The 22,036-nt window shown below is 57.1% G+C and overlaps 1 protein-coding gene across 2 annotated transcripts in view; it reads right to left on the bottom strand.

Moving 5' to 3' along the window:
- CELSR3 (cadherin EGF LAG seven-pass G-type receptor 3) overlaps positions 1-22,036 on the bottom strand; it is a 31,413-nt gene that overhangs the window by 2,804 nt on the left and 6,573 nt on the right. The window contains exons 2-35 of one of the 2 annotated variants that reach the window (XM_050979274.1): positions 19,312-19,944; positions 17,525-17,747; positions 17,030-17,145; positions 16,564-16,652; positions 15,993-16,150; positions 15,640-15,803; positions 15,055-15,180; positions 14,707-14,876; positions 14,284-14,469; positions 14,032-14,142; positions 13,598-13,766; positions 13,202-13,343; positions 12,906-13,026; positions 12,410-12,593; positions 12,222-12,323; positions 11,575-11,589; positions 9,863-9,957; positions 8,950-9,159; positions 8,325-8,508; positions 7,706-7,855; positions 7,173-7,353; positions 6,731-6,898; positions 6,202-6,328; positions 5,806-6,012; positions 5,530-5,704; positions 4,893-5,005; positions 4,515-4,594; positions 3,752-3,878; positions 3,009-3,122; positions 2,734-2,870; positions 2,535-2,641; positions 1,738-1,911; positions 1,391-1,591; positions 141-1,218 (exon numbers count right to left, since the gene is read on the bottom strand). In XM_050979274.1, the coding sequence (XP_050835231.1) occupies positions 141-1,218; positions 1,391-1,591; positions 1,738-1,911; positions 2,535-2,641; positions 2,734-2,870; positions 3,009-3,122; positions 3,752-3,878; positions 4,515-4,594; positions 4,893-5,005; positions 5,530-5,704; positions 5,806-6,012; positions 6,202-6,328; positions 6,731-6,898; positions 7,173-7,353; positions 7,706-7,855; positions 8,325-8,508; positions 8,950-9,159; positions 9,863-9,957; positions 11,575-11,589; positions 12,222-12,323; positions 12,410-12,593; positions 12,906-13,026; positions 13,202-13,343; positions 13,598-13,766; positions 14,032-14,142; positions 14,284-14,469; positions 14,707-14,876; positions 15,055-15,180; positions 15,640-15,803; positions 15,993-16,150; positions 16,564-16,652; positions 17,030-17,145; positions 17,525-17,747; positions 19,312-19,944 (6,337 nt within the window). The remainder of the gene's footprint in view (positions 1-140; positions 1,219-1,390; positions 1,592-1,737; positions 1,912-2,534; positions 2,642-2,733; positions 2,871-3,008; positions 3,123-3,751; positions 3,879-4,514; positions 4,595-4,892; positions 5,006-5,529; positions 5,705-5,805; positions 6,013-6,201; positions 6,329-6,730; positions 6,899-7,172; positions 7,354-7,705; positions 7,856-8,324; positions 8,509-8,949; positions 9,160-9,862; positions 9,958-11,574; positions 11,590-12,221; positions 12,324-12,409; positions 12,594-12,905; positions 13,027-13,201; positions 13,344-13,597; positions 13,767-14,031; positions 14,143-14,283; positions 14,470-14,706; positions 14,877-15,054; positions 15,181-15,639; positions 15,804-15,992; positions 16,151-16,563; positions 16,653-17,029; positions 17,146-17,524; positions 17,748-19,311; positions 19,945-22,036) is intronic. The other variant, XM_018915086.3, reaches the window with a different exon arrangement.

Below are 22,036 nucleotides of genomic sequence, written 5' to 3' on the forward strand. Positions count from 1 at the left end.
CCTGCCACTCACCCAGGGAGCTCACTCTTACACAGCCCTCTCCCTCCAAACTAAACACCTTTGGGAAGAAGCCGGGCAGGTGGACAATACACAAGATCAGCTGAACAAGACCTGGCTGAGGAAGGAAGGAAACCACTTACTCTGAGTCTGGTGACAGCTCTGAAATGCTGTGGGAGGTGGCAGAATGAGGTGTTGAGGGACACACTGCAGAGGGCGTTGAGGTCTGCATGGCAGAGGGGGTGGCGGTGGTCTGGGGGCCTGAAGGTGTGCTGGAAGATTGCACCGAGGACAGGACGGAGGAGTTAAAAGAAGCAAGGATGGAAGAAAGGATATCTAACTGTTCAGTGGAAGGATGTCGGCTGGGAATGGCCTCCAGGTTCTCCCTAGAATGCTGTCTCCTTGACAGCAGTTCCAGGCTTTCCCTAGACAGCTGCCTCCGAGAGAGACTCCCCAGGTTGTCCTGCGAGGGCTGCCTGCTAGGCACTGTGTCCAGAGGCTCTCTGGAATTAGATCTTCTGGACAAAAAGTCCAGCTGCTCCCTTGAAGCTTGTCTAGCTGATGCTAGCAGATCCCTTGAAGGCTGTTTTCTAGAAAGCAAATCCAATTGCTCTCGAGAAGTATCCCGACTTGGCAACATGTCTATTTGGTCTCTGGACACTTGCCTACTTGGCAATGTGTGTAGCCACTCTCTAGAGACTTCTCTTACTGGCCCACAGTCTAGCTGCTCTCTTGACCCAAATCTGCAGGGTAAAGTGTCAAGGCAGTCTCTGGAGCCCTGCCTCCGGGGCAGCGTGTTCCCATGATCTCTCTGACTGGGCCTAGCAGCAAGTAGATCCAAGTTCTCCCTAGATGCATGTCTGCTTGGGATACTTTCCAGGTGTTCGGTAGATCCATGCCTGCTGGGGATAGTGTCCAGCTCCTCTCTGGACCCATGCCGACTGGGCACAGCTTCCAAGCACTCTCCTGAGTTGTGCCTGCTCAGCTGCTCCCGGGACATCTGTCTCCTCATCAGCATGTCAAGCTGCTCCCGGGATGAGTATCGGCTGGCTGGCTGTGACAGACTGCCAGCCCCAGAGTAGATCCTGCCATAGGAGGCAGCAGGGACAGCCCGGTGACCCAGCGTAGACGTCTTGTACCACGTCAGTTCGTTGGTCATCCTGCCCACGGATGGCAAGCCCTGGAGAGTGGGAGGGTACTGGAGGCGGTTCTTCAAAATCCCTGCACCGGACAGAAAGAGAAGTCAAATATTTGCACAACAGCAAGAAGAGCAGGAAAACCAGGGAGACACCTCCCCAATGGCATGGCCACACAGATCTGATTCTGAGCTCTCAGCATCATGTCAACCTGAGACAGGCAAGGCCACCCTTGCCCGCTTGCTCCAGATTGTTACCTTTTCTCTGCCGTTGGGTCTGGGTGAGGGAGTTCTCATCCCCACTGGTCAAAGCCAGGTCTGGCTGATTATTGTTGGCTGCATCCTTATTGATGTCAAATCCCAGCTTCCGCTCAGAGCCCCACTTCTGCAAGGAGCAGGGGTGAACCTCACACTCGCCCAGAGCTGGCCAATACGACATGAGGTCATTGCCATCCACATCTGATGAAGGACACAGCAAATCAGGCCCCAGAGAAGAGGGAGAGAATAGTTCCATGAGCAGCAATCGAGCCATCACAAGACATGCACAGCCTGACCCCCCAGGGAGCTGAGCTCATTCTTTTCCCTGCCAGAGCCCCGGGCCTTGCCTTTGGGAGTGGTGTTGGCAGGGTTAGTGAGGAGGCGTTCACTGTGTGCTGCCCGCTTGAGCTGGCGCTGGAAGCGGCCCCGCAGGCGAACGTTCTCCTCGCTCTCTGAGGACGGGATGGAGAGGCTGCGCTCTTCATCCAGAGACAGGTCACTGTCCGAGTCCGAGTCCTGGTCTGTAGGAACATGGTGTGTTGGGGAGACATTTGGAATGAAGGTGAGAGAGGTTCCTGCTGATAGCACCAGGAAGGCAGAACCACCAGGCTGACCCCACTCATGAGTTGCCCCTGCCCTTTGTTGCCCCTCCCTCAAGCAGCAGCCTGTGCCAGCTCCCAAGGCCCTATCACCAGGTACCTGTGAGAAGAGCCCAGCTCCATCTCATTGCACCTTCCTGTAAGGCAGCTGCAAATAGCACTAAGATCCTCTCTGCCTCCTCTTTCAGGCTGAGTAAAGCCCCATCCCTTAGCCTTTGCTTGCCTTTCCTACACACCAGCCCCACGTGGTCTAGCTCCAGTGAGTCAAATGTCTGTGCTGTACTGGAGAGCCCAGTGTCCCCAGAGATCCCACAACAGCCATGTCCCCTCTGTTGCCTCCCCCATTTCTACCCCCTTGGGGACTGGCTATGTCCTTTGCCATGTGTCCAGGAGAGGCTGTGCTAAATGACACAATGGCTGCCTCTCCCTCCTATCTACCACATGTTTGGAAGTCGCAGCTGAACATGGGGTGCAAGATGTAACCATACCCCCAGAGCCTGCACCAGGAAGAACTCCCCAAACTCAGGAACAGGGCTGAGCCTTACCTCCCCCAGCATCACGGTGGAACATTGCCATGTCAATGTCCGTGGGGCCGGCGTGAGCCAACAGGCTGTGATCCAGGGCTGAGCCCTGACGTGCTGCCACGTTGTCTCTGAAAGAGAGGAGGCTTAAACTGTCACAGTGGCAGGAGCCTCTGGCTCTGCCCAGGCACTGCTGGCCCCCAGAGCCCTGGCTGCTCCCTACCTGAGGTAAGCTCGCTGGCTGGAGTGGGTGCGGGCAGAGCGCACGCTGCTCACCGAGGACACTGTGGAGGCCCCCAGGGTGATGCGGATGAGCCCGCTCTCCTCAAACAGTGCTGTGTTGTTGTAGGCATTGGGGCCCTGGGGAGGAGGGAGAGGGCATGTGCCCCGTTAAGGAGTTGCCACAGCAGTCCAGGGCAAGTGGGGATATCCCGGTCAGCTCCTGTCCCAGACATGCAGCCTGAGCCCAGCACCCTGGGCTGCCCTGCTCTTGCCCACCTGTGTGCTCCTTGTGGCCTCCTCACTCTGCCCCTTCTTGCTGAGGCAGGCCAGCTGCCATGCCTCCCGCACCTCCTCATTCAGTACACAGAACAGGACCAGCACTGCCAGGCCCTGTGGGGAGAGATGCCATGAGAGACAGCCCTTCACTGCCAGCTGACCTGCTTGCCCACAGTGCCAACAGCAGGCTCCTCCCTGGCTCCTCCCGGGCCACCGGACTGGGATGCACCAAAAACCCCAAATACCAATGAGAGCTAACACCCATAGTGGCCATGGATGAGGGAGGAACAGGTGGGGTCTCCACCTATCTGGCAGTGGCCAAGAAGCAAATGGCAGGGTCTCCTGCAGCAACATCAGCCCTAGTGGTGGGAAAAGGTTGGCAGGGTGCTGCCATGGATCATATTTTGAGTGTCCAACACCTCCATCACATTCTCTTACTCTGCCCTCTCAGGACACAGAGGCGCCTTCCCTCCAGATGGTACTTGCTATCCCTTGGATGTTACCTCTGAACCAAATGCCTTGCAGCCACCTCCTGCTCCGTGTGACTGCTCACCACAGGCACAGCAGCAAGGAGTGGCAGGAGTCACTCAATGCCACAAAGGTGACAGCAGAAGGGACAAGGAGCTCAGCGAGATGTTGGGAGCTCAGCACAGGGCACCCACTCTCCACAGATGGCCGTGGGGACCACAGGGATGCTCTCCTGGGCTGACCCTTGCCCTCCCCAGCAGAGGCTGGGCAGTTACCTGGAGGCTGCAGAGGACAGTGTAGAAGTAGTGGAAAGCCAGGACACTGTTGTTGACAGCCAAGAGGCCAAAGAGCCAGGTAGTGCTAATAACTAGAAGCAGAACAAAGGAGCTCCGTAACGTCATGCTGGAGAGAGAGAGACAGACAGACAGGGACATAGACACACACCAAGAGGTTAGTGCATACTGTTAACCTACAGGCTAGTGCTCACTGAGATCCAGAGGGGAAAGCTCCTGCAGAGACCTCCCTGCTGTGCCCAGCACTGCAGGTACATCCCTGCACAGTGGCCCAGCTTCCCCTGACTCCCAGGCCTTCCCTTCTGGATCATACATGGCAAACACAGGGGCCAAAATGACACAGGTCATTTTGATGCACAGAGAGCTCAGCCATGCTCCAGGGCTGGCTCAGAGGGAGTGGGGAAAGGTCTCAGGAGCATGTAGGTGAGGAAGAAACAGGTGTTCATAGCTGACAAGGGCTGAGTGCTGAATCCAAGCAGACACAAGAGGTGGCTGTGAGGGCGGGTGATGAAAGGGGACCAGTTGGGAGGTGAGTGTGAACATAGTGGGGACATAGGAACTAGAAAGGATAAAGTTTAGGAAGGGTTAATGTGGCTGGCAGTGTGGGAGAGGAGAGTGGCTGCAAGGCTGACACTGATGCACAGAGGGGCCCTCTGCGATGGTAGAAGGAGGAGGATGGTCCCTGAAAATGTTAAAATCCAATAGCTGCCAGAGCTCTGCTGGGAGTTTGGCCACTAATACTCACAGAACCGATTTCTTCTTGGTCTCCTTTTGGCCTGGGGAACAGGACATCTTGGCCACAAGCAGGAACATGACCCCATTCATCTGAAAGTGTTGGCACTGATTAGAAGCTGTGCCAAAGGTTGGCTCTGACCTGACCTCCCCACTGCAGACTCCAGGGTCACCAGGCCCTGCAAACATCCCTTCCTTTCTCCTTCATGCCCAAGCTATGGCCTCCCCCCAGTTTGGCTAGAGTTCAGGAGGGACAAAAAGAGGGCCTCTAACTGAGGGAGAGGGACACAGAGAATGGGACAGGCAGTGGGCAGCCAAGGAGGGGTGAGTGCCCATGGTGCAGAGAAGGGAGGCAGGAGAGGGTTGTGGGTGAAACAGGACAGGGTTTTACCACAATGACGACAGTAATGGGGCCTGCAAAGCTCCAGACCAGCTTATCATGAATGGAAATCCAGCAGAAGTCGGGGTTCCCATAGCCCTCAGGATCCAGGCCAACAGCCAGCCCTGCAGAAGGAAAGGAGAGGACAGGTCCAGACCCAGCAGCCTTGGACTTGTCCAAACCATGTCAATCCCATGCCAATACTGTCAGCAGTGAAGGGGCTTTCTCCCTGCTCCTTCCTGTATGCATAGGCTTCCCCACCACAAGGGGAAGGAGTCAGATCTGTGGGACTCAGCAACAGGGACTTTATTTCCTTTTCCTCAGATGTCCCTGACACATCCCAGTCCTGGAGGCATTCAGTTCCAGCAACAGATCACCCAAGTATGCAGGCTTAGGAAATCAAGAGATTTTAACTAGAAGACCTGAGGAGATGTGCTGACAAATTATTTCTCTTTAGGAGGCAAGATGACAGCCCTTGATACGTGTTGCTCTGACCACCACAGCACAGCTTGCTGCCAGCACCGCTGACCATGGCAAGCCCACCCTCAGCTCTCCACCCTAGATAAGCTGGGCAACACCAGGTGGTCAGGAGACTGCTGAGAAGCATCAGGGCTGGTTTGGGCATGGCTGCAGCACAGGCAGCTCCTACCAGTGATGATGGCAGGCACCCCCCAGCCGATGGCGTAGTAGAAGCGCATGGCCCCGAAGTTGACGTTGCGCGCTTCCGTCTGCATGCGGTAGATGTGGAGGCCCTGGACGAAGAGCCAGGCGAAGGTGGAGAGGAAGAAGCAGTGGAGGAGGATGGCAATCACAGTGCACAGAAACTGGGGAGACAAGAGTGACTTAGAGATGGTCCCACTGTGCCAAAGCTAATGGCATCGTCCACACCTCACCCCCATGGGTGAGCGTGTTCAAGCCCACAGACCTGGTTCTCAGTGCGGTTGATACCCAGGAGAAAGAGCAGCTCAGAGAAGAAGAGGGTGACTGATATGTTGGAGTGGATGCCACGTGTGTTGGACTTGAGGCCTTTGAGGCAGGTCAGAAAGGAGAAGGTCAGCAGCAGAGACACCAAGGAGAGAGACACCAAGGAATAGGTGACAATTGCCAATGTCTCCAGATCACCTTCCAGTTGCTGCAGCAGCAGAGAACCAAAGGCAAATAGCAGTGTTAGGGGCAAACACAGGAAGCTTGCAGAACTGTCAAACTGTGTTTGTGTCCCACATGGAATTTTTTGCCTGTGCCCAGGACATTTTCTGCCTGTGCTGGGACCCAGCTGCTAACAGTCTCCACCATCACCCAGAGTCCCACAGGCTGAGGTTACCTCTCGGTGTGAGCTGTCCATCAAAACCCCAAAGGTGCCAAACTGGGAGCACTGGCAGTGGACATGGGTGGTGTTTCGGTACACGAGCTCGCAGTCCCTGGCTGTCCAGAAGCCAGAGGGGTTGGTCCTGCAGCCACCAAAAATCAGAATGCACTTAGGAGAGAAGACACACAAATGTGTGTGGGGGGCAGGAACCACAGAGAAGAGAAGTGACTGACAAGGCTCATCTGCCAGCAGATACAACTGCTCTCCTAAAGTGGAAATATGGGAGCCAGAGTGTGGATGTGACACTGAGGGAAATGGGTTAGTGGTGAACTTGGAGTGCTGGGTTAATGGTTGGACTCAATGATCTTAATGGTCTTTTCCAAACTAAATAATTTTGACCCTGCTGTGCCCTCCCAAAAGAAACAAATCCCATTGGGGAGGGTGGAACCCTCCACATCCCAATGCTGCTCAGGGAAACTTGGGGAATGAGGAGGTGTGTGGGGAAAGCAGCTCAGAGAGAGTGGCCCAGTCATGCTCAACTCACAGGTTGGAGTGGTTCCACTGGACACAGAGAGGTTTGCTCCTGTTGGCTGTCTCCAGCAGGTAAAATTCCAGCACAAGAGGGGTATCCAGGGGTCCTTGCAGGAAGGTGTGATTGCTGAACACAGACACACTCACAATGGGGGAGTTCATCACAGGATTCTTGGGGAGCCTGCAAGGAGCAACAGAGCTCTACCATCACGATCACTGTGTGGCAGCAACAGACCCCCAGAGTCTTCTCAGGTGTCCTGCTCTGACATCTCAGAAGGAAAAGCTCTGCTCAGAATACAGCATGGGGCTGGGAAACGTGGCACAGAGCAGCACCAAGGCTGGGAATCAAACCCTCACCACTGCAGACAGATTTGGCAACTGCCAGAGGGAACAGAACAGAGTCCAGCCAGCCCCTCTCCCTGGTGCCTGTGGGGGCACAGGGCAGGAGGATGTACCTGACGCTGCGGCGATCCACTTGGTAGCGCGCAGGCAGCAGCCCCCCAAGGGTGCGGTACATGATGAGGATGACCACAGTGAGCGTGGGCTCGGGCTCTGGCAGAGCCTGCCTCGGGGAGGAGTTCTCCACAGTGTTGTTCCCTTCAGCCCCAGCCAGTGTGGGCACTGCTGTGGGCACAGCTGGGGCATACAAAGGGGTGATGAGAACACACACCACACACAAAACCACACAGACACACATCACACAAAAACACACACTAACACACACAAAAAAGCACACACACATGTCAGCATGTGCTGCTCTGAAGACAATTTGCAAGGCCATCAGGAGCCTTTGGGATGTGGTGAATACGTGTAAAGCTCAGGATCTCAAGGTTGGCTCTCGGACCTCTGACAGACATGTCTCAGTAGGGTACATGCAAACTAAATGGCTTTTAAAAGTCATTCCAACCCAAACCTCCTTATGATTCTACATCTTTCCTGCCAGCTGTACCCACCCATGTTGTTCCTTGAGCGATGCTCCCGTGCTCACCTTCGGCTTTCGGAGGGCTCAGCACCGACAGTGGCAGCACCACGTGGGTGTGGGGGTCCCAGGCAGGCTGGCCCCGGAAGAGGCTGCTGTGGTAGCGAGGGTAGCGCCGGCGGACGTGGGAGTGGTTCTCCATGCGATCGATGCTCAGCACTGCGGAGGAGCAGGGCAGTCAAAGTCAGCTCGAGGATGGACACATGGAGAGCAACTGTGCTCCAGAGCACCCCAGGATTCAAGTCTGCGGCCACGGGACCATACAAGCCAGAGGCTGAGTTGGGGCTATGACCTCTATTTGGGCATGACACTAAATCAGTGCTTCTTCCCAGCCCAGGTCCTTGCTCCGCCACAGGGCAGACTACTCCTGCCACCAAGGCCAGCTGCTTTTTCACTAGAGACTGGAAAGTAACTGTGAGCAGGCAGCACACTCCTGGCCCTGCTAGCTCTTGGAGGTCAGCTAGTCTAGGCAGGGACGGGACCAGGACATTTCTCACAAATGCTTCCCCATGTTAGAGAGACCCATCAAGGATATTACCAGCACACTCCCTGAGGTGCAGTGAGATGAGAAGGGAACAAGGTGTCATGGAGGAGTGTCCCTGCACCACCCCAGCCAGGTCCTACTCACTGATGTTGGGGGTGACGACACCGACGGGGTTGAGGTAGGTGAGTTTCATGTTGCTGGCCAGCGTGCCTGAATAGTCCCGCAGCTGCTCCATGAGGCTGGCGCTGCCATGCTCCCCGTGGGGCAGCATGGCCCAGTGCTCCCGGTTCTCAGGGGCCAGCACGGAGCTGCCTGCACGCAGCAGGTTCTGAATGGGAGAGACGTGAGGACAGAGGGGAGCGTGGCCTTTGGGCCTCTCATGACCACCCCCAGGCTGAAGCACTGTGCTTTCTGCACAAAGGCTCTGGGAAGAGAGGTACTTCCTACTATGATGGGCCCCCACCTCCCTCAATTCTCATCAACCAGTGCCCTAGAGAGACACCTTTCCTGCACCTTTGCCATGAAGGACCTGCCAGCAGCTGTAAGACCTCCCTTTGCCTTCCCAGGCTGAGCAAACCCAGCTCTCTGCCTCTCCTCAACCACTCTGCTCCAGCCCTGACCACACAGCTCTTGCTTCCCACACTGCTGGTGTGAACCGAGGAGCCCAGTGCTCCTCACAGGGTCCCACATCCTCAATCCCCTCAGAAACACAGGGTGGCTGCTCAGAGAAGCAGCAACAGAAGCCACTGTGATCTGGGGCAGGACTGACCTCGTTGAAGTGGGCGTCCTGTGTGGCCGTGAGGCCGAAGCCGCGCTGCCGGCTCTCGAAGGCCATGAGGCGGGACAGCAGGCGGAAGGCAATGTGCACGTCGTTGCCAAAGTAGTGCTCCATGTGGTCTGTCACGGCCCGCAGGCGGTGGGCCAGCTTCTTGGCTTCAATTGTGTTCAGCTCAGTCTTGTTCCTCTCCAAGCCCTCTAGCTGTCAGCGGGGAGAAAAGAGAGGGTTAAACAATTCAGCAGGCTCCTCACCAGGAAACTGGGATGCTGCAGGCCCTGCTGGACACGGAGATTATTTCTGAAGCCACAGCAGAAGCCATGGACACTCACAGTGGTGGTCTCTAGAACAGGGAGAAATCTGGCAGAAAACCAGCCTCCAGCAACACACCAGGGCCTGCACTGGCCTGGCTAACCCAGGGCCATACACGACACAGGCCAAGGAGATGAAAGGACAGGACAAGGCCCTGGAAATACTTCCCTGGAAACTCTCCTGACTTCAGTATCAATTCAGCCTAGATAACACGTAAGTGTTGAATACACTTGTCTGGATATTTCAAAGGGATTTGTCCCTGACAAAATCAGGGGGCTACAGCGGTCTCATGGAGCAGACATCCCACCAGCTTCAAATCACTCAGCCCTTATTTTCCCCTCAAATACTCTGTCAGGACAAAGCAATTTCTGAGGGGGACACAAATTAAATGAAGCCATATGAACTTAAGCTCAGACCACTGCTCCCATGGGAGGGAACTGGGGAAAGGAGGTGAGAAGAGAAAGGGACCGAGCACTGTGGCAAGGCCCTCTCATAGCCCAGGCACCCCTGGAGAGCTGAGTGCTTTGAATTCTGACTGTGAGCCCTTGTTCAGAGGGCTCCTGCTCTGTCAGGGCTGCAGAGCTGAGAGGATTACCAGCACGGACAGCTCCTTGAAGGCAGGTGAAGTGCAGTTGAAGAGATCTGGCTCCAGCCAGCCCTTCTCCTCATCGCAGTGTCTGATGGCTGCACCTAAAACAAGGAGGAAGGGCTTGTTGGAAATTCAGCACAGGAGACATGGCTGATCCTCTGCACCAGCTAATCCCAAAGAGTGGTGCTGACAAGTGATGGCGAGGGCCTGTAACACCCCAGGGCCATCATCCTGATTTGCCCCAGTGCAAACCATTCTACTCTTGGTTTGTGAAACCTCAGCAAGCTGAGGTTTCACAAACCTCCCGCCAGGAGCTTGCTGCCCATGTGTACTTTGGGGCTGCATCATGCCAGATGCCATCACACAGGATTGCAAAATGGACTGACTTGGCAGGACTCAGGCTGGAAAAGCCCAAGAGGACATGACTGTGTCCTTAGGCACATCTGATTCCAAGTTATGGAAGCCCAAACAGCTCTAGGCATCCCCCAGCTGACAGCCTGCAATGCCTGCTGAGGTCCTGCTCTCTCTACAGGGCAAAGCCACCCCAGGAGCACAACAGCCCTGCTGCTGGGCTGGAAAACCAGCCCCTGAGATGAGCCCCTTCAGCCAAGAGGGATGGAGGAGTAGGATGGTGCACCCCAGTGTGGAGGATCCAGAAGTGTGGGGTCAGTATCCAGTGGAAGCCCTCAGTCCCTGGCTGGAGCCCAAGCATTTGTATACAGCAAGGGAGTTTCCAAAACTAAATGGGATGAGATATTAACTACCACCAAAAACACTGCTAAAGCCAACACAGAGAAAAGTGTTCTCAGCTGGGTGTGTCACCATCAACACTTTGAGCAAGAGAAACCAGGCAACCCCAGTGTACCCAGCAGGACTGTGGAGCAGGTCCTCCTGGGGACAGCATCAGGGCACAGGAGCCCACCCAGGTGCCCATGGCTGGGAAAGAGTAGCAGGGGAGGGCAGGGAGAGGAAGCTTAGAGCAGACTCCAGTTGTTGTTCAGAAAAGCCCCAGGGACAAGCGTACCCCCCCCACCAGCTCCAGCTCCTAGCAGTCCTCCCAGCCACCCTTCTCCCAGCTGCAGAAGCACAGGGACCAGTGCCATTGCAGCAGGGAGCAGGAAGAACAAGAAGTCTCCATACTGACAGCATCCCCTTGCACAGAACAGAGACTGACTCAGATGCAGATCTGGGCAGAACTGACCCCCAGGTCCCTGTGCCTTCCCCTGCCAGCCAGGCAGAAGGAACAGGACCCTGTGCTGTGCCTGCCCATCAGTTTCTGCTCCCGTCCTACCACTTCTCACTCAAGTAGTTTCTCCTTCCACCCCACAGCCATTCCATCCTGGCCTCACCACCCACTGCTCATGACCAGCTCCTTCCCCACCCAGCCTAAGTAAGCGAGTGCCATCCAGGAGAGCCAGCATCCATGCCAGCTAGGGAGCAGAGCACAGACCTGGCAAAGCCAACACTGCAGGCTAGGCACAGAGAGTGGCAAGGGCTGCATGCAGCTGCAGCTGGGCCTGTGCTCGTTAGTGAGCTGGGAGCAGGGAACGCTGTGTAGGAGAGGTGAGACCAGGCAAAGCATTGGGAAGACCCTTGGCAGCTCCAGAAGCAGCGGGGAAAGCGCAGGGGTGTGCAGGGTGTCAGGCAGGGAGCAGGGAGGGAAAGCTGTGTGGTGCAGCCCTTAGAGCACAGGGGGAAGGAGATGGGAACAACCTTACCTGCACCCCTCAAGCCTGTGCACGGAGGGCGAGAGAACCGGGGAGAGAAGCGACAACAGTTAGGAGCCAAACCTGCCTCCTCCGGGGGCGAACGGCTGAGGAAGGACAGGGTTTGTATTGTCCCCTGGGGCTTGCACTGCCCTACACTCCCAGACACACTGCTGACACCTTTTCTGTCACTGAGGACAGCTTTGCCTCGTCCAGCTCAGGATGCTGACTCCTACCCAACATTCACCTGACAGCACACTGTGCCCTGCTTCCCTTGCTGGGCACCCGGGGATGGGGCTGGTGGAGCCACAGCAAGGCACTGAAGGTGCTGTGCCAGGCCTGACCTCAGCCTCAAGTCTGGTGAACCCAAAAAATGCAGCAGGAAGAAGACAGGCACCAAGACTGAGGGAACAGCACAGCCTCACGGCTGGGTGATGGGTCTTATACACCATAGCTTTTACCCAACCCCAGTCCTATGGCCAGCACCCTCTGCTCTCTGCTCTTCCCCAGGCTGTGACATTTTCTCTTCCAACTTCCTTCTCCCAAACTTCAAGCCCAGCTGAATGAGACCGGGGTAGTGCAAAAACAGAGTGATGTTGCCAGAGCTGTTACAGGACAGCCAGGCTGCCCCCTCCCCTCTCCATCATGTCCCCACTCACCCAAGGAGCCTTTGGGACACAGCACTGCGGCCGAGAAGCCAAACTTGGTCTGGGGCCACCACACACCTGCCTTCAGGCTTTTGGGGCAGCCATCGTAGAGCACTGTGGAGACACACAGGTCACAGGGCCACGCCACTGACACCAAGCCCCGAGGGAGCAGCTGCCCACACTGCCGTGCCCACACTCACCCTCACAGCCACTGGGTGTCACCTCAGCGAAGGGGCTGTCACAGCTGTTGCACTGGCGGCCGATGACCCCGGGCCGGCAGTGGCAGCGGCCGCTTTCCCTGTCACAGGAGCGCGAGGTGGAGCCCACGGGGTAGCAGTCACAGGGCAGGCACGTGTCACTGCCTCTGGGGCGGTAGTGGAAGTCCTGCGAGGAGATGGGGACAGTCACCAGAGTGCCCCAATAGGACAGAAGCCGAGGGTGGCTGAGGAACCCCTGGAGCCAGAGAAGGTCAAGGCATTCCTGATTTTCAAGCACCCCACTGCCCCTATCACCACCATGCTGGTCCAGGAAAGCTGTATAGAGGAGGTGAGCAGGGATCCAGCCCAGATATGGGCACACAAAACAGCACCTGGGCAACTGCCAGGCCTTTGTGGGAGGACAAGGAACAGCATCAAGAACAAGCAGGGTTTCAGAGAAGCCATGGTCCAGGTCCCCATTGGCACAGCTGCCCCTCACCTTGCAGTGGCACTGGCCGTTGGTTTTATTGCAGTCGGGGTCAAAGCCTTTGTTCACATCACAGTTACAGGGCCCACAGGTGGGGTTTCCCCACCAACCCTTTGGACACTGCTGGTCTATCCTAGGGAGAGAAATATCTTTGATATTACAATAACCAAATTCCCCAGGCCTTGTTCTGCCACCAGTCAGCAGCACCAAGGAGAAAGGTAGCACTGAGAAGCCCCTGGTTACACATCCAGGTTGAGAGGCCAGCATGGAGCCAGGCCCAAAGGCCATGGTCCTGCCCTGTATCTCACCTGTGCTCGCAGTACTGCCCAAAGAAGTTCCCACTGCACTCGCAGACGTAGCCCAGGCGCGAGCCCGGCTTGCGGCGACACACCGACTTGTTCTTGCAGGGGTTGAGGTGACACACATCCACACAGTCCCCTCCGTAGTACCCTGAGGTGTGGACAGACACCACCACGTAAAGCAAATACCTTCTGCCTGAGAGGTGCTGGAGTACCAAGGAGTGAATTCAGGGAGCTCAGGAGGGATTCTGCCCACCAGAAAAACTGACAAGTGTCTGACAGGGATGTGACTTGCCCAAGGCATGGACAGGACAGCAGTCACAGGCCAGGAGGGAGTCACAGGGGGTTAGGATAAGATAAGCAGGCACGAAGAGCAGAGGAGTAGCAGGGTGCTGCAGGTCCTACCTGGCTGGCAGACACAGGAGTAGCTCTGCCACTCATCCTTGCAGACACTGTTGGCTGGGCAGGGGTTGGAGTCACAGGGGCTTGGGACACTGCAGCCAGCCTCCACCCGCAGGGCATGGTTGGGCTTGGGCAGCACGATCCCGGTGACGCTGTCACCCAGTCGCACACCCTGCAGTGCAGGTGACAAACTCACAGTGAAGCCAGGGCAGACACACGAGGCTCCAGCTCTCCTGCCTTCCACAGACCCCCAGCAGCAGCCACTCGCCATCCTCCCTATTTAATGCTACTCCATGGCACCTCAGAGCCTTGAATGCCCAGAGGGACAGTGACAGCAGCAGGATGGATGCTGGCAGCAGTTGCCAGACTTGTGTTTCCAACTCTCCACAGAGAACTCTGACCCGCTGAAAAGGGAAGGCTCAGAGCAATGGACTCACCTGTATGCAGCCCCTCAGCCCATTCTGCACCTCGCCAGAGCCCAGGACTCCCCCCACATGCAGGTGTTTCACCTTCAGGCCATGCAGTTCATTTCCCACAACCACCGTGTCCTGCAGAAGGGAGCAACATGAGGCAATGGGCACCAGCCCTGGCCCAGCCCTCTCAGGGGTGCAGAGGCACAGCTCTGCCTGTGCTTTCCAAGCATCTCCCACAGCTCCTGTCCTGGTGCCAGGGTCTTAAGCAGCACCTACCTGGTAGAGCCCAAAGTCCAGGGTGAGGGTGATGACGTAGCGTGAGTCTCGCCCACTGTGGACATCCCGCAGCTCCAGCTGGAGGTCGTGCCACTTCCCATCACTGAGCTGCAGCTGGTCCAGGAGCAGGCTGGTGCTGCGCCCTGACCCCCTGCTCACCATGAAGGAGAGCAGGCCCCCAACCAGCTGCAGAAAGGGAACAGTGATGCCACCAGTGAGCAAAGACCCCATCAACCTCGGCTGCTTCCAGCCTATCCTCCATCAAAGCATGGGGAGGGAAATCCATCCCTGCTAAATACCTCTCCCCTCAACCACCCTCTGCTTGGGACGGAGCCAGCAGGGAGAACAAGGTCCCCATGCTCTTCTGGGGCAGACAGCAGCAGAGGCTGGCCCATGGTGCTGTGCCTGAGGCTGTGGCCATACCTGACAGAGCAGGGTGGTGTACTGGCCTGCGTGGGCCTGCAGAAGCACCCCATCCTGCTGGCGAGTCCGAAATGCCAGCCCCAGGTACCATGGCACTGAGATCTTCACATCTGCCTTGAAGTCCCAGGTCAGGACACTGTTGCCCTGAAAATAGTGGGCATGGTGCATGGCTGGAAAGGAAAGTGGAGGTGAGGAGAAGGGAAGGACACTTCACAGGGAGCAGGGACAGCATAGTTAGATGCAGGGACAGCAGAGTTAGGTCATGGATCAATTACTCTGCCTCCACAGCAACCCCAGCACAGCCTTGCACCCCACCCTGCCCATGCCCAGTAGTGCCCCTGCACTCACCATGGCGACAGTCCTTGCCCCCAAAGCCAACAGGACAGAGGCAGGAGTAGGTCCCCCAGCTGACAGAGCAAGTGCCACCGTTCTTGCAGGGGCTGGAGTCGCAGAACGTGTGCTTGGCATGACAGCCTGGAGGTATCAAAGCCATCTGCATCAGCCTCAACCAGTTCACCACCTCCCCCCAGCCAAAAGGAAAGGCACTGCTGCCTGCTTGCCTTTCCCCAGGCTGTCAGAGGGGCAAGCCCTACTGCTCAGTGCCTCCACCCAGACCCTGCCTGCTCAGGGATAAGGGTTAAGGCTGTTGGTGCTCTTTATGCCAGAACAAAGATAGTGTAGAGCTGGACTGATCTAGCATCTCCCAGGTCAGCCAGCTCAACAGGCTCTGCACTTGGGAACAGGGGACATTCTCAGAATGTTAGCTGAGGTGGGCACTGGATCATTTAGGGGGACCCGAAGGCCTTGTTCTCCAGTGAGAATCTGCTCAACTCCAGCTGTGGTGCCACGATGCTGCTACAGCCCAGCAGCACTGCTGTGTGAGAAGCAGAATCCATTCCCCGAGAGGGCTGGCAGGAGCAGAGGCACTGGTACCTGCAGCAGTTCCGTTGTTGGCAATGTAGGAGGCCAGGTCGATGCGTTTGCTGTCGATGAAGAGGTCTCTCATGCATCCCACAAAGTCCCGGTGAGTGATGGGGAAGTTTTCTGGCAGGTTGGGGACCCCTCCAAGGAGCAACGGACCTGTGAGGTCCAGGGACCTGCAGGATCAGACACTCAGGGCTTTAAGAGGTACAGTGACCTCACACTCGCCCAGCCAGCTCTCCAGTGCACAAGGCTAGGAAGCAGACCTCCTGAGGGACAGGCACACACAGCCAAGGTCCTGGATATGAAGGCCTGGCTCCACAGGAGACCACCTCTCCCCACCACAGCAGTTCCAAGGAACTCACTTTTTCGAGCTGGTCTGCACACCTTCTGCAGCACAGGAGTAGTTTCCAATCTCGCTGCCAAACTGCAGGGCCACTGAAGCATCACATTCATCTATTGTTAAGATGGCCACCTTGTCCTTGGAGGGGCCCTGCACCACCCCCAGGGTGCTGACCTTGGGCTGAAAGCAAATGAAGGATGTCAGCAGCACACAGGCCCCAGACCCAAGCACCCAAGGGTTCACACAACAGCAAGGAAAGGCCTGAGCAGCCCAGGCTCAGCTGAGCTACTGGAGGTGTGAGCAATGCAGGAGGGAAACCTCCAGCTGAGCCCAGCAAGCTGCACCAGAGAGGGACATAGGCAAGGACACTGCATGCAGCACATCCCTGCAGCCTCCAAGTGAGGTCCTGAGTGTCAATCTGTCCCTGCACCCAGCTGCCTACGTCATTGCATCCATCCCTAAGGGCTGACAACCTCCTCTACCTTCTCTCCAGAGCCCCTGCCTTGGGACAGAGGCAGAGAACAGGAGAGTCAAGCTGCTCACTCGTGGGGAAAGAGAGCCATGAGTGTTGGGGACAGATGGGGCTCACGTACCTTGTTGTAGTAGCGGAGCTGCAGCGTGTGCCACTGCCCATCACTCACACCCCCCGGCAGGTAGGGGCTCACTACCGTGCTGGACTCTCCTGAGGAGACAGGGATGATGGCAGGCTCAGGGAAGCCAGACAACCTTCAGATGTTCCCACCCTTCCTAAGACACCAAACCCCCTGTGCTGCTGATGGACTTGTGAAGCTCACCGTGACACAACAGGACAGAACAGCAGCAGAGACACCAAAAAAGTTTGTCCTGGTTTGTGCTCACAAATTGCACTCCTAAGCCCAGGCAAAGTCCTGATACACACACCTCATCTCCTGTGCTATCCACTGATGCTCACCAATACCCCTAACCGTGCTTCCCTTAGCACAGGTTCCATCCAGGACAACACTCTTCTCTTCCCACTCAGCACAGGCCTTCTCACAGCTCCCATGACACAAATCCCACAACAGGCAGGGCCAAGTGTACCTGTGGAGTATTTCAGCTGGACCTGCCCCTGGATGATCTCCACTGCCAGGAAGTCGTGCCTCTCATTCAAACGCCCATTGTAGAGCAGGAGGCCGCTGGGCTCCACAGTGCTGAACCTGGGGCAGGGTAGGAAGAAGGAGGGCAGGGTGTGTGCAAGGAGCACGTGGAGACCCCCTCTCTCCCGTGGCATGCACCAGCATCCCAGCACAGGGACACTAAGACCTGAGCATGGGGGCCTGGCATGGAGGCAGAGAGCTGGCAGCAGCAAAGGGCAGCAACACTGCAGGAAGGCAGGAGCTGATGCCAGTGCAGATTCAGAGCCCTTCGGCCAAAGGTGCCAGGGCAGCCCCATGGGGGAGCAAGCCAGTGACACAGGGCTGTGGAGAGCATCAGGCAGCCCCTGGACTGGCCCAGCGTGCTGCGCACAAGAGCCACCAGAGCAGGGCCAGGTGAACCAAGGATGCTGGTGTGCAGGGGAGGAGAGAGAGAACTCACGAGAGGGCAAGGGTGAGGTGGAAGCGCTGGCGCAGGCCCCGGAACATGATGAAGGATCGTGGTGGGAAGGAGCGCGTGGACACCTCGCAGAAGGGCGCCTCGAAGCCGCCCACCGGGCACTGGCAGCGGAAGCCGCCGTCGGCACTGTCGGTGCAGGTGCCGCCGTTGCGGCACACGCCGGGCACGCACCGCCCTGCACGGCTGTCCACTTCGCAGTTCTCGCCTGCAGGAGCAAGGCCACAGGCTCGGACCATACACAGCAGCCACCCACGTGCTCCTTGTCTTGGGAATGCAGACTTCAGCCTGGATTCAGGACAGGGCAGCTGAGGGGAAGGGGTCTGTGGAGCAGCTGGGGGCCAGTGAAGGATAGGATACCCCAAGTGTTACCCAGGTGCTCCCCACAGGAGTCAGTGAGCTAGCAAGCACTGCCAGCCCAGCATGAGCCACTGGGCTGGACGTGATGTCGGCTGAAGGGACAACTTTGGATTCAGTACAGCATGGGAATGCAACAGGAGGACACTGCCCACAGCTGGGCTGCACAGTCCTAAGAATGGAGAAGTAAGCCCGGGAAGTCCTGGTAATGCTGACAGTGCCTCTTTGGGCTCTGCCACCACACAAACCTGGGACAGGCATCTCAGTCCTGTCTCTGGGGTGTAGGGACAGCCCAGTGCCACTGAGCTCCTGTCAGTAGCTATAGAAGTATCAACCATGGCACCGGGAGCTTCCAAACACTGCGTGCAAGTGGGAACCACATGGAGAACAACAAATACCGTGGCACTTTTCTGGCATGGGTAACAGGGATGCCCCACGCCAGCTCAACAGTGCAGTTCAGGGCATCTGTCAGCCTCTCTTCCTGTGCTACTCCCACTGAACCCAGGGAACCATTCAGCTGAAGTCCTAGGCCCCAGGCCCTGCTCCCATTACTTGCTCTGTGATACATAAGGAGGATGAGGAGACAGCATGAAGTGACAGGCAAATGAGCTCATTAACCCTTCTGCTAATGGCTGTTCACGCTTCAAATGCCGGAGGTTAATTACCACTGACTCTGCTTATCTCACCAGGAGTCACCTACAGAAGAGCTCCAGGCAGCCATCTGCTGCCATGCTCCCTCCTGACAGTGAGAGCAAGGCAGGGGATCCCTCCTCAGTAGCCAGAGGCCACCTGCCCTCCAGTTGCCAGTTCTCCACAGCCTGTTGGGAACTTGTGGCAACCAGACTGTGGCTGGACTGTGAATTCCCCTGCCAGCTCCCCCAGCTGGGACCAGATCTGCCCGGATCAGATCCTGCCTGGTGGAGCACCTAGGCCCAGCCTCCCCTTCTGTTCTGGGTGGGTTGCAGCTTAACCACTGCACATGGGGCCAGTGTGGCTCCACACTTCTGCCAGACCAGCTGAAGACTGGCACAGGCTGAAACCACAGATGGACTCCAATGGTCCCAGAGCCCATCACCCTCCTAGCACATGGCACAGCCAAGAAGCCTCCTGTACCCCAGCCTAGCCTAGTCTAGCTTATTCCTCCTGTTCTGTGACAAGGGGTGGAAAGTGATGGCCAGGATACCCAAGATGGTTGGAAAGTGACGGCAGGTCCTCCATGCCAACTCCCTACAAGAAGATTTCTACGGCAACCTCAGCCCTGCACATGCAGCACCATGGAAACACAGAGCTGGGAGCAGAGATGGACCTCTGCAGGCACAGAGGCTGTGACACCCACTGCCCTGGTAGGAAGAGCAGTGACAGCAGTGCCAAGGGACGCTCTCAGCCCTCCCCCAGGGCCCCGGCCCCACACTCACCGCTGAAGTGCTGGCGGCAGATGCAGGTGTACCCCCCCTCCCTGCGGGTGCAGACGCCCCCATTCAGGCAGGGGTTGGAGTAGCACAGGTTGATCTCTGTCTCACAGTAGTCCCCGGTGAAGCCCTGGGGGCAGCGGCAGCGCAGGCCGGCAATGGGGTGGATGGGCCGGAAGAGGGTGGAGCGGGAGGCGATGAAGGGGGCCGAGCTGTCAAACTTGAGCACCGAGATGCACTTCATGTAGTTCTGGCAGGGCTCCCGCAGGCACACGTTGTCGTCGAAGGGCAGCACCTCCAGCATGGAGGTGCCTGTCAGCACCATGCGCTTCATGTACAGCTGCTCCTGCAGCTCCTCCGAGCTGAAGTAGCGCCCGCCCCACGGGGCCAGTGCTGAGAAGCTGACGTTGAGTACCACGCCACCCACGTCCGTGTCGTTCTGGATGTTGAAGATGAAGATGTCCTCCTTGGGCGTCGCAAGCACAGTGGCCACTCCTTCCAGAAAGGTGGAGAGCAGCGGGGAGAGGAACCGCTCCTGCCACATGTTCTCCAGGCGCACGGTGATGCTGTTGGCCAGCATGTCCTCCGTGATGATTATCACATGCAGGACGCACTGAGCTGTCACGCTGTGGATCCCATCTGCAGGAGGGAACAGGGGCACGCTGCAGGTCTCTGCCTGATGCTTGGAGGTCTCCTCCCTCCCAGCCCAGGGCAGAGCCCTGCACCCCAGTGTTCGACTCCTTGGAAGGAAGCTTGGAGCCACAGCCCCAGGGGCTAGTAGGGGGCCACCTGAGATGGAGGAGGAGTGGCCGGTGTGGCTGCACCTTCTTCCCCCCATGCGGCTCTCTACTGAAAGAACTGTCAGGTTTTCTCCTTGTCCTGGATCTCGGCAGCAAACTGAGCTCTCAGGAACAAAGGTGCTCAGGAACAGAAGGAAGTCCCAGCAGGAGGACTGGCAAACACAGGAGCTGATGCCAGGGCCTGGGGTGTTTTGCTTCCCTGCTGTGCCCTGTCTATGTTGTTTTTTCCTGTGCTCTTCCCCTGCCATTTCCTTCCTCTCTCCTCCAGGCTCTCCCAAGCTTTTGTGCTGGTCTCCCTACTTCCCCCTTCTCACCATCTGCTCTGCATCTCTTCCTCTCTCAGCCCATCTCTGGTTTGTTTAATTCTCTTTAATCTCTATTTTCCTTGGAAACAAACTCCTTCCCTTTGGGATCGTGCACCACATGAGCAATCTCCCTGGCAGGAGCGGGGGAGCGTGCAGGGACACTTGGAGTGTGCAGGGACACTCGGAGCACGGCTGCCTGCTCCCTCTCAGCACCTTGGCCAGCAGCAGCAGCTCACCCACGGCACACCGGGTGCACTCCCGGCCAGCAGCTCAGGCTGCAGGGGCACCACAGCACAGCCCAAACGGGCAGTGGTGCAGCTTCCATCCTGGCAAACGTGTGATCATGGGCCCCTAGCCCCACCCCACCTACCAAGCTCCCAGAGACCCAGTGGATCCTGATACCCCAGGATACCCCAGACACCTCTGACAGCAGCTTTGGCTGGGGTAAGCAGCTGGGAGAAGCCTGTCTGCTGACGCCCAGGAGAATGCCTCCTATCACCTGGTCCCCTCCTTCTGGGCTCCAGCACAGGTTCCAGCAGGCAGACCCAGACCTCAGCATGGCAAGGCAAGACTCTGCCAACCTTGGTGGCCCCAGAAACGTTCGATGGGGCTCATCAAGAACCTCACTGCTCTTGAAGCAATCCATCTTCCAGCCCATTGCCAGCACCCAAACGCTTGGGCCCTAATGGACATTAGCAGCATACAGCTGCCACCTGTTTTTCCCATCTCCCACCCTACATCCACCTGAGAGCCTCAAACCACCACATTTCCTTGGAAGACTGGCTCTCCATCATCATACCAACACAACAGTTACATCAGCACATCTCAACAGTGCAGTGACCCCCATGACTAATCCTGGATGCCAAGCCTTGCTGTAACCTCCCTATGTGCTTCACCTCCTCCAACCCGGTGCAAGGAGGAACAGCAGGATTCCTGGCACCCCTGTCAGCCCCATCCCTGATGAGGATCAGGTGTGCACATGCCAGCTGCTCGTCCCTCATCCATGCCCCAGCTCCCAGCCTCACATACAAAGCTGCCTTTACTGTTCCTCTCTTCCCATGGCTGCTGTGCTGCAAAGCCTTTTGATTTCCCTCAGTTTGAAGTTTGCAGTGCAGGAGGATTTACAAATTGAAACATCTCTCTTTCTTTCACCTCTCTCTACTCTTCAGAAGGTGAAAGCTTTCTAGTGACCCCGCAAATTCCTGTGCGAGCAGCAGCCTGCACACAGGGACTGGTGCTCTGGAGATAAGGCTGGCTCCAGGCTGGGGGAGCAGCATGCCAGTGTAGTCACCCAGGAGCTAATCTCCTACAGGAAAGGGGGGTTGCTTCTCTCTGAAGTCAAACTGCTCCCACCCCATATGGAAGCAAGGTGAGAAAGCACCTTGCAGATGTGACACCCTGCCCACTCTGGCACAGAGGGCAGCACGAGCAGCAGCAACAAAATAGCTCCATTCAGCATCTGGTTGGACATGCCAGGGTATCCAGATCTGTCTGGGCTCAGGGCAAGGAACTGGCATCAACACCTCCATTCCCCAAGGCACATTCTCTCTGCAAGAGGCTCATGGGGTACTGAGACCACCCAGACCCTGGGAGGCAGGAGTGTGAGGAAAGCCATGAGTCACACTT

The sequence above is a fragment of the Serinus canaria genome, chromosome 12 (assembly GCF_022539315.1).
Source record: "Serinus canaria isolate serCan28SL12 chromosome 12, serCan2020, whole genome shotgun sequence".
Lineage (NCBI taxonomy): Eukaryota > Metazoa > Chordata > Aves > Passeriformes > Fringillidae > Serinus > Serinus canaria.